The sequence below is a fragment of the Mirounga leonina genome, unplaced genomic scaffold (genome assembly GCF_011800145.1).
Source record: "Mirounga leonina isolate KUSES-001 unplaced genomic scaffold, KU_Mleo_1.0 Mir_154, whole genome shotgun sequence".
NCBI lineage: Eukaryota > Metazoa > Chordata > Mammalia > Carnivora > Phocidae > Mirounga > Mirounga leonina.
The window spans coordinates 64,163,096-64,182,212 of record NW_023270389.1 but is presented as its reverse complement, the minus strand read 5'-3'; the positions used below and the strand labels follow the sequence as shown (position 1 = coordinate 64,182,212).

The 19,117-nt window shown below is 40.3% G+C and overlaps 1 protein-coding gene across 3 annotated transcripts in view; it reads left to right on the top strand.

Moving 5' to 3' along the window:
• Positions 1-19,117, top strand: part of SMYD3 (SET and MYND domain containing 3) — a 708,476-nt gene that overhangs the window by 425,247 nt on the left and 264,112 nt on the right. Inside the window, exon 1 of one of the 3 annotated variants that reach the window (XM_035010986.1) lies at positions 6,957-9,418. The exons of the other annotated variants lie outside the window; for them this stretch is intronic. Coding sequence (XP_034866877.1) covers positions 9,209-9,418 — 210 coding nt within the window. The 5' untranslated portion in view covers positions 6,957-9,208. Of the gene's footprint in view, positions 1-6,956; positions 9,419-19,117 lie in introns of those variants that run through there. 3 annotated transcript variants of the gene reach the window in all.

The window sequence follows — 19,117 nt, the reverse complement described above, 5'->3', positions numbered from 1 at the left end:
TGACATTGAGATGATAATAGTCCAATAAGGAGTGTTTTGGGGACAGAAAAGTTTGAATGGCTCAGATAAAATTTGTCTAGATGTTTTATAGTGAGAAAGCTTACATTATCTCATAGTTGGTTTTTTTTTTTAAGTGTGTCTGTGAATCTCCTGCTTCTTTTATGAAAGACACTTTTAAAAAAGTTGCCAAGATGTACTTTTATTGAACATTGGCAATAATTGATTATTTGAACTGGTTTTGAAACTTTATTTTATTTTTTTTATTTTGGGGGGGGGAGGGGGAGAGGGAAGATCCAAAGCACACTCCATGCCCAGCTCAGAGCCCCACACGGGGCCCATCTCAGGATCCTGAAATCACAACCTGAGCCAAAATCAAGAGTCAGACACCTAACCAACTGAGCCACCCAGGCATCCCTTGAAACTTTAAAGAAGGGAAGATACTAGTTTTTGTTTTCATTTGACAAACCATTATTTTCTTTTTTAAAATGATATCACCAGACAGGAAAGGACCACTAGAGCATTTGTGAAAGAGGTTCCGCATTCATTTTTCTACCAAAAAAAAAAACAAAACAAAACCAACTTTCTTCCCTCAGGCTAGTGGTGTCATTTTGCACGATTTTGTGACCTTTTATTAGATTATGGGTATTCTCATTATAGCAAAAATGGATTCCTCCAATCTCTCCTTTGTCTCTTCTTATGATTTTAAATTATTTATTCTTCTGTGAACATTATCACATGTAGACGGGAGGGCTGAAATTTGGTAAGGCAGGCCCAGGCTAGCAGATTTGCCCAACAGAACCTCAGTGTGGTCTGTTCTCCATGCTGCTGCTTTGGAAGTTATTTCTCCGTCCGTTTAGCTGCCTTGCTCAACTGCGGTCTTCTTGAAGGGGGTACATGGTGGAATTCAACTTTGTACTCCTACTTGCGAGCATAGTTGCTGGCGCATAACAAACATTCAAAGAATATTGTTGGGGAAGCATCTGCCTTTCGCTCAGGTCATGATCTCAGGGTCCTGGGATCGAGCCCCACGTGGGGCTCCCTGCTCAGCAGGGAGTCTGCTTCTCTCTCCTCCCCTGCCCTCCTCCCCCCCGCTGCTGCCCTCTCTCTCTGAAATGAATAAAAGCTTAAAAAAAAAAAAAAAAGAATATTGTTGGTAAATGATGAAGCATGTTAATCCACAGTTTGAAAAAGTCTCCAGTGAATCCTGCTGCCTGTCAGATAGGGTCCGAGCTCTCTAGCTTGGCATCAGAGCCCCAACCGCGCAGCCTTCTGTGTCGCAGTTTTCACCTGTGGCACCTGCGTGCTATCACTGCACCGGGTTCCCACCTTTCCCTCCAGTGCCCACTACTTCCCTGGTCTCTGGTTTTCTCCTTCTGATTCTCCACCACCTCTCATCTCTGATACATCCTTGCAGGACCAGCTCTTCCTGATTCTTCAACTGAAAAAAAAAAAAGTTTCTGCCTTCCTGCTTCCATAGGACAGCCTTGTTTTAGATCTACTTTTGTTTATAGCTTACGTGTTGTACTTCAGTTGGAGAGGATACGAGCTGTCTTATTCATCCTTACATCCGTCTATATCTACCAAATAATAGTCTCTTAATAAATACTGTGTTAGAATATATTCAGTAAATGCAGACTTATAAAACAAAGCATTTTTTCTGGTTTTTACCTTAACTGAAGGGAAGACAATTGAATAATTTACCTAACTTGACCATGGCAAAAATTATAGGAAGCTAGTATAAACAGTTGAAATAAATGAGCCAGAAAGGGCAAGTGTCCGACATACCTTTGACTTTTTTTTTTTTTAATATTTCAGCCAGCACCATTAATGTTCTTAAATGACTAGTTTGTATGTTGGTTAATCAACCATATAGTAAAGTCTAAGACTTTGAACTTTTTTTTTAGAGCCCAGAGGAGGTACATTTAATCAAATTTGATTGCTCTGAACAAAATGGGATATATTAGGAAGGGAGTGAAAGCTAACTTAGCATTTCTCTGCCTTGGGTGTTTCTGTTGGCAACGTGTTTCAGTGTGGGTCAGCGGGTAGGTGACAGTGAAGAATCAGTGCTCGGCTGAATATGTAGGAAATGAAGTCCCAGCTCTGGTGTTTTTTTCTTTTTCTCCTCAGTGAGAACTGTGAATGGAGCAGACAGCAAACGAGATGGATTTGTTACTTTGCCTTTTGGAGTCTTCTCTTTATGATTTCATTCTTATTTAATTGAATAAAAAAGAACGAAAACATTTTAATGGACTTAGGTGTTTTTGGACATGATGAAATCTGCTTCTTGTGCAAATGAACATATTGGCAAGGAACAGATGACATGATTGCTGAGACTTCCCAGTAGCATTTCTGGAAGTATTTTCCGTGGAAAACCTGGGCGATGGTATCAAGATAAAGGTTGGGAAATGCTGTATGTTAAGCCCCAGAGAGTCCCAGGGTACATTTGTGTAGTAAAGGAGGAAAAGTTATGCTATAAAAATCTTATTAAAAAAATTAATAATAATAAAATAACTTATTTAACTTTGTTTATCCCAGTGTTTGTTAAATTTCTGCGATGGCAGAGCACTTTTTTTCAAATAACACTTCTGTCGTAGTCAGTTTGGGCTACTGTAGCAATTATGCTAGACTGGGGGGCCTTAAACAACAGATAGATAATGATTTCACGGTTCTGGAGCCTAGGAAATCCAAAACCTAAGTGCTGGAAGGGGCGGCGTCTGGTGCGAGCCCTCTGTCTGCATTGCAGATGGCGGCCTTCTTGCAATGTCCTCATGTGGTGGAGAAAGAGACCATCTCTCTCATGTTTCTTCTTGGAAAAGCACTAATCCTATGCACAGTGGTTCCACCCTTACAACCTAATCACTCCCCCCGCCCGACCTCTACTTCCAAACACCGTCACATTAGCAATTAGAGCTTCAACAAATGAATTTTGTAGAGACAGACATTTCCCTAACTTATTTTGAGAAATGCTGCTTTATTTTACTGTGGCTAGTGTAACTTTTAGGGCTGCCATTTTACTATTTGTTTATTCTGTCTGGTTTTTGTTCGCTGTTCCTCCTTTCTTGCCTTTCTTGGGTCAGTTGAAAGGGTTTTTTTTGTTTTGTTTTGTTGTGCCTTTTTTTAAAATTTTTAAATTTTATTTATTTTATTTTTTTAAAGATTATTTATTTATTTATTTGACAGAGAGAGAGACACAGTGAGAGAGGGAGCACAAGCAGGGGGAGTGGGAGAGGGAGAAGCAGGCTTCCCGCCGAGCAGGGAGCCTGATGAGGGGCTCGATCCCAGGACCCTGGGACCATGACCTGAGCCGAAGGCAGATGCTTAACGACTGAGCCACCCAGGCGCTCCATGTGGTTTTTTTTTAAACATCTTAACTTTTGGTTTTCAGGCTGTACTTCCTTGTACTTTTTTTAGTTGTTTCTTTAGGGATTATAGTATACATAGCTAAATTTTCACAGTTTACTTAGAATAAAATTTTACCATTTTACATGAAATGTAGAATGCTTCTTCCATCTGTATAACATTGTATGTACTACATTTGCATACTTCAGAAACTTAAAATACAGTGTTTTACTGTTTGGTTTAAATAGTCATATGTATTTTGAAGAAATGCAGAGGGGGAAAAATGTCTTTGATGTTTACCTACACGGTTCCTATTTCCAAGTAGTAGCTCTTCTTTCATGACGTTCCAAGTTTCCATCTGGTATCATTTTTTTTCCTCAGCCTGAAGAACATCCTTTAGCTCATGCAGTGTGCAGGTCTCTGGCAGTGAATTCTCTTTTCTTTTATATGAAAATGTATTTTGCCTTCATCGTTTAAGAGTATTTTTCCTAGATACTGAATTAGAGGTTGACAGGTTTTTGGTTTTTTTCCCTCTCAGAATATGTTTTCGTTATCGTTGTTGCTGTACCAAATTACCATAAACTTAGTGACATAAAGCAGTACACATTTTTTATCTTAAATTTCTGGATGTCGGAAGTCTAAAATTGAGGTCAGCAGGCTAAAATCAGGGTGCTGGCAGGGTTATGTTCCTTCCAGAGGCTCTAGAAGAAAATCTGCTTCCTTGCTTCTCCAGCTTCTAGAGGCTGTCTGCCTTTCCTGACTCATGGCCCGGTTGTCAAAGCTAGCAACATGAATCTGGGTCTTTGTTGCTGCCATTTCTCTTGCTCTCTCTTGTCTGTCTTCCTCTTTACCTATGAGGACCCTTGTGATAATATGGGGGCCTGCTGGATAATCCAGGGCAGTCTGTCATCTCAGGGTCAGTTGATTAGTAGTACCCTCACTAATATCTGAAATCGTAATTGCCTTTTGCCACTTTATTTAACATAGTCACTGGGTCCGGGAATTAGGACTTGGACATCTTTGGGGGGGGGGGGGTTCTTTATTCTACCTATCATAGCACTTTAAAGACTTGGTTCCACTGTCTTCTAGCCTCCATAGTGTCTGAGGAGAAAGAATAATTTTTCTCAATGTTGCCATGTATATGTACAATATGAGATTGTCCCCTGGCTGCTTTCAAGATTTTCTCATCTTTGTTTTGCACCAGATTGAGTATGATACGTAAATTTTTTTTTTTTTGTATTTATACTGCTTGAGGTTTGCTGAACATCTTGAATATATATTTTTATATCTTTTGCCAAATTCAGGAAAGTTTTGGTAATTGTATTTTCAAGTAATTTTTCTGCCCTATTTCCTTCCTCTCTTTCTGTTCTTTCTTTGGGACTCCAGTTACAAATATGTTTGAAATTTTGATATTTTCTCACGAGTCTCAGGCTTTTTAAAGGTTTATTCAGTCCTTTTCTCTCTGTTCTTTAGATTAGATGACTTTTTAGATGGATTTTTCTTTTTTTAAAGATTTTATTTATTTATTTGAGAGAGAGAGAATGAGAGAGAGAAAGCACATGAGAGGGGGGAGGGTCAGAGGGAGAAGCAGACTCCCCACCGAGGAGGGAGCCTGATGCGGGACTCGATCCCGGGACTCCAGGATCATGACCTGAGCCGAAGGCAGTGGCTTAACCAACTGAGCCACCTAGGCGCCCCTAGATGGATTTTTCTTAATATTTTTAATCTGCTGTTAAGCCATCCAGTGAATTTTTTATTACAGATATTGTAGTTTTTAGTTTTAGAATTTCCAGTTAATTCTTTTTGCCTTTTTTTTTTTTTAAACAAGTCTCTGGTGGTATTTCTTATTTGTTTATTTATTACAAGCATATCATCCTTTTTTTCCTATGTATAGTTATGAAACCTGATTAAAAACATTCTTATTTAGTTATTACATCTGGATCACCTTGGGTTGGTCTCCATTGACTACATTTTTTTCCCCTTGAGAATAGGTCTCACTTTTCATTGTCTAGTAATTTTGGATTTTATCCTGAACCTTTTTAAGATGTTATAGGATTCTGGATCCTTTTGCATTCCTCTGAAGACTATTGAATTTGGTTTGTTTGTTTTAGGAAGCTATTATCTTGGCTAATCTCTTGCTCCAAACTTTGTTACCAATGTGAAGGGCAGTGTTCAGTTCCTTGAGCCTTGGCTTGACTGCTGGGCATCTGCTTGATGCTTGTGGATTTCTGGGATCAGCCAGAGATCCAGGTACTGTTTATGCAGTAAATTTAGGGTTTCCCTTCTGTGGTTCTCACTGGGATATTTCTTCTCACTTTCTTCTGTTTCTTTGAGTTTTAGTTGTCCCAGGTGGCACAGACCTTTGTTCAGCCCCAAAGCCTTAGAAACAAGAAACTCACCTAATGGTTTTCATTTATTTCAAGTGTTGATTCCCTTCCAGCTTCTCTCCACTTTTCATTACTCTCCAGTGCCTTCAGGTAGTTGATTTTTATATTTTATGTAGAGTTTATAGTTGTTATATGTGATCATATAGGATAGGAGCTGCTTCACCATTGCCAGAAGCCTTATTGTAACTTAAAAAAAAAAGATTGATTGATTTTTGAGAGACTGTGAGCATGAACAGTGGGGAGGGGGAGAAGGAGAGAAGCAGACTCCAGCTGAGTGCCAAAATCAAGAGTAGGATACTTAACCTGCCTTATTGTACCTTTTAATAACTATTGCTTCTAGTATATGTTTATAGCATTTTAAGCAAGACAATAAAAAAGAAAGGCAAGATTTTCTCCTGTTTTTATTTGCAAAAAGTATTTTACTCATAATTAGCTTGACTGTCAGAAGTATCAAAGTTAAGTTTTTTGGAGCTGCAGACTGTTTCTTAATTTAGTGTGATTCTTTCTAGATATCCCTTTGGTATTAACGACTTAGGCCATGGTCAATTTGCCAATCATGACATTTGACTTCTTCTTGAGAAATTGTGCCTGAGACATGGATCTCATAAGATTGAACACAATTGGAATCAAATGCTTAGGAGCTTTTATAGCCTCTCCCATAGTGTTTTCCTAGCACCTGTAGATACTAGGCTTCTTTAATACTCAGCAGTTACTATTTGTGATTCATTATGAGGTCAATCCATAACCTGAAATTTTACAGTAATTTTTAATTGCAAAAATACATAAACACAATCACTTTATTTAAAAAAAAAAATCCATACAAAGCTAAAATTCCACTTGATCATTGTTCCCAATTCCTATTTCCTCTCCTCCTGCCTTCCTAGAAGTAACCATTGGTAACATTCTGGCATGTGACCTTAAAGATTGCACATAGAGGTGCCTGGCTGTCTCAGTCAGTATAGCGTGCGACTCTTGATCTTAGGGTTGTGAGTTCAAGCCCCACATTGGGTGTAGAGCCCAAGTTAAAAAAGAATAAATAAACAAATAAGATTATGCACACATACACTCCATGAGAAAAATTGAAAATTGTTGGGGCACCTGGGTGGCTCAGTCGTTAAGCGTCTGCCTTCGGCTCAGGTCATGATCCCAGGGTCCTGGGATCGAGCCCTGCATCAGGCTCCCTGCTCTGCAGGAAAGCTGCTTCTCCCTCTTCTACTCCCCCTGCTTGTGTTCCCTCTCTCACTGTGTCTCTCTCTGTCAAATAAATAAATAAAATCTTTAAAAAAAAAATTTGTTTTGTGCTGTTTTGATAAGTGGCATCGTGTTGTGTATGTATCTGTAACATCCGTATTTTTACTTACCACTATGCCTTAGATATCTTTCCATGTTTACTGTGTACAGATATACTACATTTGATATTCTATACTACAGTGTTTCTGTAGATAGAGTTAATTTATCCTATGGTAATCCTCTTAGGAAACCCTTCAACTAGTATTTTTAATTGAACCAGTGAAGCTTCATTGTTTTGGAGCCTACTTACTTGAAATTTGTGATAATTAGACCAAGAACAGAATTAAAATTGATGGTTGTCACTTAATGACTTAAAAGAATATTTTTTCTAACTGAGATACAAATAGCTTTTAAATACTAGTTTAAAATGTGCCAATTACACATAAATTTTTCACTATGCTTCATTATCTAACAAAGTCATAGCTGGTTCGGCTTACTCTCTGCATTTGAAAGTAATAAAAGGTACATGCCATTAAAATAATTCCACAGTCAGATTTGTCACTAATTAGTACCCCGTCTTTGTAAATTTAAACATGATCAGTACCTTCCCATTTTATCACACCACTTCACTTGGTTCTGTTACTTTCTGACTAGCGTTCTGACAGATCCCTGGGTAAGGAGTTTACCTCTTGGTGAGGAGTTCTCCCCCTGGAGCTGATCCCTGGGTAGTAGAGAAAGCAATACGGGGACTTTGTCTCTTGATGTTCTAATAGGCTGAAGGTTTTTGTCATTTTGGATATCATTTTCGAAAGATAAAATGGGAATGAATAAAGGATATGTCAGAGAACTAGTAACTTAAAGCTCACTATTTTGAAATAGATGCATTTATAAAGTCTCTTAACAGATTGCTCCAGAAATGCCCACATGTATTTTTGGCTAAACACCAAGAAAGTATCAATATTAAATGCTGCTTTCTCTTTCTCCTCCTTTGAGAATTGAATTCTCTTGTGGCATCTTTTCTCCTCTTGTCCTAAGAGGTCAGGTGGATGTTATCAGTCCAGCCTTCAGGATGGAAGGGAAAGGAAGGAAGAGGGCCTGAGAGGGTGATGCTGTTGCTGTAGATTCTGCTAGGTCCCACCTTGCTGGTTTTCTGTGCCTCTTCGGTTGTTTTTGTGACTCTCTGCGTCCCCACTGCCTCTCAGCCTTAAAAATGGATATGGAAGGGAAGGGTGAGCTTCCCTAAAAGCATGAGTCCTTCCTCTGAGCAAAGGTTCAGGCCGAACAAGTGGCCACCACATGCATGGGCATGCTTCATTGAAGGAGAGGGAAGAGGGGATTGTTGTGATTCACTTCTCCTCAGAACCGAGGCTACTCCTAGTGAAGATGTGTGGGGATGATGCTCTCTGAGGCACTGCCATAAGCCAATGCCTACTTAAGCATCTGGGGGGAGAATTAGACCAGTTCCTGCCCGTTGCTAACTCCAAGTGGAACTCAGCCCTTGTAGGTGTCTGGAGCAGGGAGAGAATACTGCTTCCTCTGATTCAGGAATGAGCCTGTGGGGAGTATTGGATCCTTGTTCAGAAGAAGCAACAAAGCAGTTCCTGCATACTTTTGTGGTTGGATAGAGTTGAGTTTGAAAGCCTCATGGTAAAAAGCTTGAGGTCCTATCTTTTGGGTTTAAAAATGTCATCTTTCTCTTTTCTGTTGGTTTTGTTTCTTGAGTTGGATTGTATTTATTTGTTTGGCTAATTAACATTAAGATAGTTATGAAACATAATATATGCATTTATGAACTGGTCTTATGTTTCATTTCTGGCAACATTTTTGTCCCTAAATGCTTTGCGTGGTTTATTTGCAAAAACAAATACAGGGCATCACTGTAGGTTAGCAGATTAACATAGATAGACCTACTTTTAAAGGTTTTTATCAATTTAGAAGCATAATTACTATGATTGGAATCCTTACTGTTTAACATAACGTAAACAATTACTACAGAACATAAATAGTCGATTAATACATATTTTGTATGTTATGTGTATTATATACTGCATTCTTAAATAGAGTAAGCTAGAAAAAAGAACATGTTATTAAGAAAGTCATGAGGAAAACACATTTACGGTACTGATACTCTATGGGGGAGAAATCCGCATTAAGTGGACATGCACAGTTCAAACCCATGTTGTTCAAGGGTCACCTGCAAATTGTCACTTTCCCTGAGTTGCAGTCTCTAAGAAACAGAGATAACAATCCAAATGGTGCCCTATGAAGCTGACTGCTATTGTTTTATTTTCCAAAGGGAGCTACCTCATTTCCTGTTCAAACATAGCCTAGTCACTGACTCCTCTTCCCATGTTGGTTTTGGTGGTTTCATTTTTAGTAGGAGATCACCTTTACATTCACTTTTTAGGCACGGGCAGTGGGAGCAACCTTCACATACGACATTGGCTTCTTCCCAGCTGGAGGTACGTGTGGTCATTTTGATGGATGACTATGGGTGATAGCTGTTATGCCTGTAGAACTGGCTCCCTTCCAGAGCTCTTTACACTGCTTCAGTATGAAGGAGACTCTATGATTGGGTGCTGGTAAAGAGTGGTAATTACTGTGGTTTTTATCAGCCTGTGGTTCACTACTATTGATAGTATGCTTATGTACATTACCACACTGTTGGCTGAGATGCGGAAGCGGTGACTTGGGATTCGGCTGGCCAAAGGGTCCTCGGGTGGCACGTTGCTGACACCCCGGGTTCTGTCTCTTCTGCTCCTGTTCTTCCACAGCCTTTCAGAGACCTTCCCAGTCATATCCTCCTCCTGAGTCTTGCATTTATCAGCCCAGACATAGTAAGCTTACACATTTCAGTTTGTTTTATTGTTACTTTCGATTTTTCTTTTTCAATTGCTTGTACCAGCAGAAGAGGTTTTGTTATGAAGGAAAGAATTCTAAAACATAGATTTGAAGGAAGCAGATCGTACCTCTTTAATAAAGGCAAAGTGATGCAACAGCTTTTTACTGCTTGGGTGTTCTTTTTGCTGACCTGTAGTTTAATTTCCAGTGTCTAGACTTAATAGTCTGGATTTAAACACAAAACATATAAACAGAATCATCTGGAACTGATTTTTTCACACTGAACACTTCTTTCTGATCCTTGTTTCCAGGAGGCTCCTTCTGCGAACCACACCTCCAGATGAAAATCACTTAAATAACCAAGAGAGATTTAACTGTCTGTAGTTGGTTTTCTAAATAGTCACCTGCATTGGATTCACTGTTAAGACTTGACCGGCTGGTTGCAAACCACAGATTCATTCTCATAGACCCTCTGCACAGTTTCTCATGCCCTCCTAGTAGGATCTTGCTAAGGACCATTTGCTCCTGTTCTCAGTTGGGGCCCCCCGAGCATGTGGCCTTTATGACTATTTGTATATTTCTTGCCACATGATGCTGACTGAGCCAGACCTCTCCTGGGCAAGAGCACATCCAGCAAAATGCATCTAAATCTTCCGTTTGTCTTCCAGGCTGCTGTTACGCATATGCTTTGCATTCAAACAAGATAATAGAGTAGGTTGAAGATCAAGTTAGTTATAAAAGTACGTATCTAATAAAAGTAATGTCACTTGTTAGATTCAGGAGCAATTTGTTCTTAGTGGTGCTATTGAGCTCCCCTTTCCTTGGAGAGCCCCGAGGCTATGAGCCGTGGAGGGCATTAGTGAGTGTTATTTGTACCAGGAAGCACAAGTCTGCAGAGCAACGTTAAGATTTAGAATTTGAAGAAACTTTGCAAATCCTGACACACACCAGGTGATAAAACCCAGATGTTCTCCCCAACCCACACCTTTCCCTCCCCAGCTCCCCACACTAGATTTTTTCTCATTTAGTCCAGGAGATAAGGGAGGAAAAGAATGGTAGAGGAGTCTGTGTGGTAGAGGAATAGGGTGAAGGAATGCTTGACTTACTTGCCAATCAGATAGTTCCAGCTCAAAATAGGGTGCTAATTAAAAACAAAACTTTACTCCCCCCTGCTGTGTGGTCCATAGACAAATATGGAGATAGGTAAACAGTCATTATATTGGAGTGTAGCATATTTTAGCCTTGATGATAGGGTTTGGTTTATTTTTTTACTGACAATAATCATGATCTTTGTTACGTGTACAATCTCCCTTATTGTTCTAGTTCTGTCTTAATTGAACCATGCTGTCTTAAAAGGGCCGCTGTAGTGATCTCAGAAGGACTCTAGTCGCTCTGATCCACCATAACTTTTACCTTTATCGACTCTCTCTCTCTCAAAATTTACTAATTCAAAGAAGGATTATTCCTACTGAAATAAAGTACTAAATTCTGCCATTCTCTCCTTCCACCCCAGGCTTTAATTATAAAACCACTATAACACCAGAAAATAAACCTTAAATATTTTAACATTTTCCCAGCACGAGGACAGCGGCACATAAAGCAACATGTAATTATCCTAACAGATTGATTTGTCTCTAACCCAGCAAACTAAGCGTCAGTGCTTTAAGATGGGAAAGTCTGCCCTGCCTACCCCATGGGAGCTAATGAATTAGCATAAATACCTGTGAGCAGGTTAAGTACACACAGTGTGACAGGTCATAAATAAGGAAAAGTATACAATGGACAAGGACTTTAAAACATTGATCTATCAGAGGTTCCAGAAAATATTTGCCTGTAAATGTAGAACTCAGCTGAAGTTTTACTGAACAGCTTAAACGGCACTGTCTTCTTTTTGCTGCTCTAAGTCAGGGTTCATTGCTAATTCATTTCTATGGTAGTTTCAGTCTGAGCGTACGTATTTACAAGTTACGATAATTTTGGACATATATTGGCTAAAATTACATTTTCAGTGTTTGTAAGAAATGATTCTAAGAAAAAATAGTAATGTAAGAAATACTGGAAGACCGATCCTTAACCTCCATGAAAGAACAGCTTTCTGAAATATCTTGTTTATATTCGAATTGTTGAGAAGTGAATCGCAGGTCTATTAATTCATTAAAATTAAATCTCCTAGAATGTCCACTGAGCCACCTTTGATAAGCCCAGTTTGACTTACTATCTTTTTACCTGAGGTAAATTAAACTGAATTGCTTTAAAAATTCAGATCTGTAATTAATTCAGAAAGAGTTTTCATCTAGTAATTCTAATCAGTAATATTTAATGTTAAGTTTAGATATTTCTATGGTAATGAGCCTTAAATCTTCTGCAGGGGGCACCAGGCTGGCTCAGTCTGAAGGGCGTGAAACTCTTGATCTTGGGGTTGTGCGTTCGAGCTACATGTTGGGTGTAGAGAGTACTTAAAAAAATAAATAAGTCTTCTTCAGGGTTTTTTCCATCTCTGCATGTGTTTCTTCTACGTTCCCTTTTCTTTGTAGTTATTTGTTAGGAATCTCATAAAGCAAATCAGCAAAAATCATCTTCTGCCTGAGAATTTATAAAGCAAAAGCAAATATAAAGGGGAACAAATGAAATAAAAACCTAGATCGAAGAAGAAAAACATGTCTCGTGTCAATAATAGTTAGATATTCTTGTAATAATGAAAAAACAGGAAAAGGACCAGAACGAGGTTGCTCAATAAATAAGCAGTAAGTCTTTGAGGGCAAGGCCTCTACCTTAATGGCATTGAATCCTCTTTGATACCCTGGGAAGTGTGTTACTGAGCTGTCAGCGAGTGTTTGTCAAAGGGGAGGGCCGGCTGGGAATTAACAAGGCTTTGAGAACATTCTCACATCCGAGGTGCTAATAGTTTCTGGTGTGAATTTGGTGATAACAGTGTTTCAGTATTTAAACTTAATTTGATTCCTCTGTCTGGTTTTGAACTTGAGTTATGTTTAGAGGTGAGGAAACAAATTGAGGGGATGATGTATTTCTATGCAAGAGAATCGGAGAAGACTTTTCTAATAGCACACCTTTAAATACCCTCAGCTTATAAATCTGGGATCATAAAGGAGATAAATTTTGGAACGATTGCTTCCTTCACCCCCCAAATTACTTCATTGATTTGCCATATTCTTTTGAATAGCAAGCATCTCAAGTAAATTTAAATTTTGATTCTGTTTACACAATTCGTTTTACACATAGCTTTTCAATAGCACATTGACTGAATAAAGCAAGGCACACATCTGGACTCACTTCTTTGGGTCTTGTTCCTAAATCCTGTGAGGAAAATATGGGCACACCTGTGCAAGCTTTTTATTCGACTGACTGAACTGGGTGACGTGGAGCTGAAGAACCAGAAAGAAAATATTTTTTTGTAAGCTCTGCTTTCTGGTACTTTTTTTTTTTTTTTTAAGATTTTATTTATTTTTTTGAGAGAGACAGAGACAGAGCATGAGCAGGAGGGAGCGGCAGAGAGAGAGGGAGAAACAGACTCCCCGCTGAGTGCAGACCTGGACCCCAGGCTCAATCCCATGACCCCCAAGATCATGACCCCAGCTGAAGTCAGACGCTTAACCGACTGAGCCACCCAGGCACCCCAGCTTTCTGGTACTTTGGATTCAGCCAGGGATGGGTGACCAAGAATCACTGAGGATTCACCTTCTCTAGAGAAAAATGGGATAGTGTTTTCATATCTCTGGGACTGTATACATATTTACTTATTCTGCCTTGTTCCAGAAAGAATTTAAGTTAAAAACAAGATTTAAAAAAAAATGTAAATAAAGTAATGAGGATAAGAAGTTAAGGAAAATAAGTTGAAATCAGAAGTATACAAATTGCATGCCATGAGGATCTCCAGTCCCAAGAGGTGGATCACCTCTTTGGATGTTAGCTTTTGAACAAAGCAGGTGCAGACAGGGTACCGCGCATAATGCAACACCAACAATGGGTGTGCCAGAGCTAAGCTTAGACCTCTCCGAAGGCTGGGGATGGAGCTGACCTCAGGAATACCCAGTCGGTCAGTCAGCAAGTGTTTATTCAACTCACACAGTTTGTCAGTTACCGTGCTGGACCCTGGGGACGCAGGGACCATGCCCTCCAGCACTCAGATGCACCGGGGAGATGCCTTGTAGTGTAACACATTCCACAGAGGGGAGCAAATTCAACGTAGTGCGACTTAATCCAGATTGGGGGGGTTTCTGGAGGAGTTGAAACCTTGGCTAAATTCTAAAGGGTGTGGACTTCTTAATCCTGGCTAAAGTATGTTCCAGCTGGAAAGGGCAAGCAGCCTGCACAGAGTGACAGGCAAGAAAGTATGGTGCCTTTGGGGACTTGTGTGTCATTGTTCAGTGTGGCTGACTAGAGAGTGCAAAGGGGAGACTGTGTTGCGAAATGGGACCAGTAACTAGGGACATGAGAAAAGGCTCCATTATGTTGTGCTCCAGATGGAAGGCGACAGGATGAAGACCTTACAGCGGTAAGGAAGAGAGGAACCTGTGAGGACAGAGTGGAGTAGAGGCAGGGAGGCTGGAGAGGAGTCACTGTAGTGCCTCTGGGAAGAGATGCAGAGGCCATGCCGGAAACGGTGACCACGGGGGCGGAGGGGTCAGGTGCAAGAAGTAGTTAGGAGCCGGTCCAATGGGTTTGGCCCTAAATAGAAGAGGGACACTGAGGAAGTAGGAGCCGAGACCACTCTTTGGTTTTTGGTGTGGTCACCGCTCAGAGGAGAGTAACATCGCAGGCTGAACTGCTGTCCTGGAAAAGCCCTGCTTGTTTGTGAGGTTGTTCCTTGGCTGACGTCTGGGAACTGAGACTTGGGGATGGTTTTCCACATATCTAGTAAGAGTGGTTCACGGTGCCCAGACTATACAAACACTGTGGTTCTTGCTGAACATTTGCTGTCCTTCTGGGTGCTGATATTAGTCAGAGGCTGCCTATGTCCATCCCCAGCCCCCACAGAAATCCCTGGGCCCTGGGTCTCTGCACATTTCCCAGGTTGACAGCTTCCCAGCGTGTTATCCTAACTCCGCTCTGGAGGAATAGAGCACCTGCTGCCTGACTCCATGGGGAGAAGACCCTTGACCATGTGTGCTTTCCCCCAACTCCACCCGTGTGCCTCTTCCTTTGCTGATTCCGCTAGCCTTTCCCTGTGATAAATCACGGACAGCCATGAGGACAGCTATAGGCTGCAAGTCCTTCCTGTGAATCATCAAAACTGAGAGTGTGCTTGGCTTCTTCCTGACAACAGCCATCTCCTGATGTAGTGGCATATCATACAAGGGTAAAGGAGTGGCAGCTTTGGGGGTGAGAGCCGACATAAGCCACTCTATAAGTTTTCCAATTTAGTTCTTGTAGGACTTGATTAGACTTATTTTGAGCTGGTGTGTCGTTATTGACTCTTGTTGTCTGTGCGAAATTAATCTACCAGGAAAATCTAATTCTTCTTAACATACCTTCATTCATTAATTTACTCAGCAAGTATTTGTTGAAAACCATACTGAATGTTTGGAACTGGTTAGACATTTTACAGGCCATAACGGTGCTTAGGAATAGAGGGTCATGTGTTCAAAGAGGTTGTCCACTGGGAAGATCAGACATTTGCCTTTGAAAAATAGCATAACATTCATTACAGAGATGAAGTGTTGAAATATTTCAATATGTAAATAATTTGGTTATTGAGAAGAACAATACCCTAAGTGTTCCTGTGTTAGTTCATGGGCAAGAGGACTGGCATATGAAATTGGGAAAATTGTACTTAATTTAGAATGGATGTACCACCTATCAGGTTCATTATCGCTTGGGCCATCTTTCTCCTCTTCTGATGTCACAATGTATTTAAAAGTAAGACTCAGAGTCTTTACTGTTTCAGGAGTTGTAGTGGTTGTCCCTTTAGAGACGTGCCCCAAATTCAGCATAGTGTTTTCAAGCTACTCCTGGTGGATATTTCTTTTGAAGAGAGGTCAAGTCACCCTTAAATGGTGGACTAAGAAGACCCCTAAATCAGTGACCAACCCCCCCCTTTTTTTTTAAAGATTTTATTTATTTATTTGACAGAGAGAGAGACACAGCGAGAGAGGGAACACCAGCAGGGGCAGAGGGAGTGGGAGAAACAGGCTTCCCACAGAGAAGGGAGCCCGATGCGGGGCTCAATCCCAGGACCCTGAGATCATGACCTGAGCCGAAGGCAGACGCTCAACGACTGAGCCACCCAGGCTCCCCTATGTGACCAACCACTTTCTTGACTTGGAGAAATAGTCTTCAGATGGTTTCTTTCACCTAAGAACAATGAATGGCACCAGTCTTCCTGTTACCACTGTTACTGGTGTAAAAGTCATGCAAATGAACTAGGAATCTTTCCTGGTTCTCAGTCCTAATGAGCTGTTCCTTACTGAACTTGGATTCTTTTTTTTTTTAAGATTTTATTTATTTATTTGAGAGAGAGAGAGAGCAAGTCCTAGTGGAGCGGGGTGGGGGGAGGAGCAGAGGGAGAGAGAGAGAAGCAGACTCCCCTCCCCACTGAGTAGGGAGCCTGATGACATGGGGCTCCATCCCAGGACCTGGGGATCACTACCTGAGCCTAAGGCAGATGCTTAACCAACTGAGCCACCCAGGCATCCCTAAAACATCTATTTCTAATGAGGGGTACCTGAATAAAATCAGGTTTATGTTAAGAATGAAAAAAAGGAATGGAGGCCGTGACCAGTAATGTCAGCAAAGCCCATCGGTATTCCTGGTGGTGGTGTGTGGGAGGGACCGCCTCCCAGGCTTCTGATTGCCTGGCTTAGCAAAGTAACCAGAAGATGAGGTGGGTCCTGGATGTTTTTCTTAGTGGGAACTGACTGAACATGTGAGAGCTCAGATCTAGGACTCCTTCTGCAAATGGAAACAGGTTTAACAACTAAAAATTCGCAAATATGTATGATGCCCGAACGAGAAAGTATTATGTGCTCCAACCCAGGAATGAGTGAGGCACCATAAAAATGTACTGAAAATGAAACAAGAGTCAGTCAGTTTCTTCTCTTTTTCTTTTTTTATTTCTTACTTTGTTATCTCCAGAGATCAAGAAAGCTACTCTGCTGCTTTGGGAATGTCATGTCATTTTTGTTGTAAAATACAAATGTTCAGAGTTAAGATATGATGATGAGAGGGTATTACTTTATGATATGTTCCTTGTGTAAATGTAAAGAATGCTTAAACCATCTGTTCAAATGAAATATTTATATTTGGCACATTGTGTCAGATATATGGTGTTTAAAAAGCAAGATATTTAGTGATCTCTGGAGTCGCTCGATTTGTTAACTGCCACATTTGAAATTCTAACTTAAGTATTCTGTACTGTTTTTTTTCTATTTTAGCTTTCATATTAATGCTTAAATGTTTTTTGTTCCAACATAAATGGATTTTGCTTCACAAATATTGGTAGTAATTAGGTTTTTACCAGCGTAAGCTGGCTTTTGCAAGCAAGGGACACATTTCTTCTTCATTAGTTTTCCTAATTGAGTTCCAGAAAATGAAATATTACTGTGCCACAGAATAATTGTCTTATTTGCTTTTTTTCTTGAAGCTTCTTATAAAAGTTCAAGACTTTTAAAAAGCAGAGGAGTTTTTTTTCTCAACCCATTTATCCCTCAGCCTCAAGTCTAAAATTACTTTTTATTTGTTTTTTTTTGTTTGTTTGTTTTAGATTATTTATTTATTTATTTATTAGAGAGCGAGCGAGAGAGAAACAGCATGAGAGAGGAGAGGGTCAGAGGGAGAAGCAGGCTCCCCGCTGAGCCGGGAGCCCAATGTGGGACTCGATCCCAGGACCCTGGGATCATGACAAGAGTGGAAGGCAGTCGCTTAACCAACTGAGCCACCCAGGCGCCCTAAAATTACTTTTTATAACTTCTGAAAGATACTGCTTTTAGTTTTGGTTCTCAAGACTATGCAACATTCCGGGGTACCTGGGTAGCTCAGATGGCTAAGCGTCTGCCTTCCACTCTTGTCATGATCCCAGGGTCCTGGGATGGAGCCCCAGGTGGGGCTCTACCCTCAGCAGGGAGTCTGCTTTCTCCCTCTCCTTCCCCTCCTCCCCCATTTGTGCTCACACTCTCGCTCTCTCAAATAAATAAATAAAATTTAAAAAAAGGACTATGCAGCATTCTGATATGACACAGGTCAGCTGAGCATACCTGCGAATAAAGTATGAGCGGAGGGTCCTGAAGCTGCTGGTGTAGGAGATACCTGTTAGTTTCCTGGCCAGTGAGTTTGAATTTTCTTTTAATTTAAAAGGTCTTCTATCATTATAGAATATTTACAGTCATTTTAATTTGAATAGTTCTCTTTTTTCCTTCTTTTTTATCTCTGATTCTGCTGGTTTGGAAGGCCTGGCCACAGTATACTACCTAACTTGAGTATAACGTCAGACCCAAAGGACCTGCTCCCTTTCTCCTTTACTTTTACTGCTAGTGAACTTGGAGTTCCTCAGAGATGTGAATTTGAGTAGGCAAATGGGTAGCTTTGTTAACTATAAGAAACATTCATTTTACATTATTTTTATTATACTAAAAGTCATTTTCTATACTATAGAATTTTGAACATGTCCAACAATGTTTTGTTTCCACAGTAAAAATGGTGTTGCTGTTGTGAGCTGCTGTATCTAGAACTGAGAGATGTTTTTATATGGCCTTTCAGACTGCCAGTTGTAATACTTGGCCATAAAAGGACTTCCTCAAGCCTCCGAATACTGGCTTTTCAAAAGTGATCTTCCAAGTTTTTGAGAAAGAATAAAATTTTTATTTCCCCAGAAAGAGAAATACAGGGAAAAGACCCAATTCTGCCAGAGAGAAATGAATCATTTATTCTTTCATAAGATAATGTGCTACTTTAGGTTACAGACTGAAATTTGCTTCCATCACTTCTGGTTTCCGTCATACATTTTTAATGCACAAATTCCATTTGATGACCAGTAGTGCATTAGAAGAAGGTGAGGGAGGGAGGGATGGAAGGAAGGAAGGAAAAAACTAGTGAATCCAATCCAATACCCAAAAAGCCACCTTTTCTTCTTCACTTTTGCATGTGACTCTGTACTTTCTATACCTAGATAGTGCAGGTGGAGTTTATGGAAGAAGAAGAAGAAGGCTAATATTTATTGAGAGCTTATTATGCCCCCCACATTATATTAAGTGCATCACATGCATTACTTCATTATTTCATTTAATCATCACGCAAGCCCTTTGTGGTAGATCACATCAGGTCACAGAACCAGGATTGGGACCTGTGAACTGTGACTCTGGAGCTTA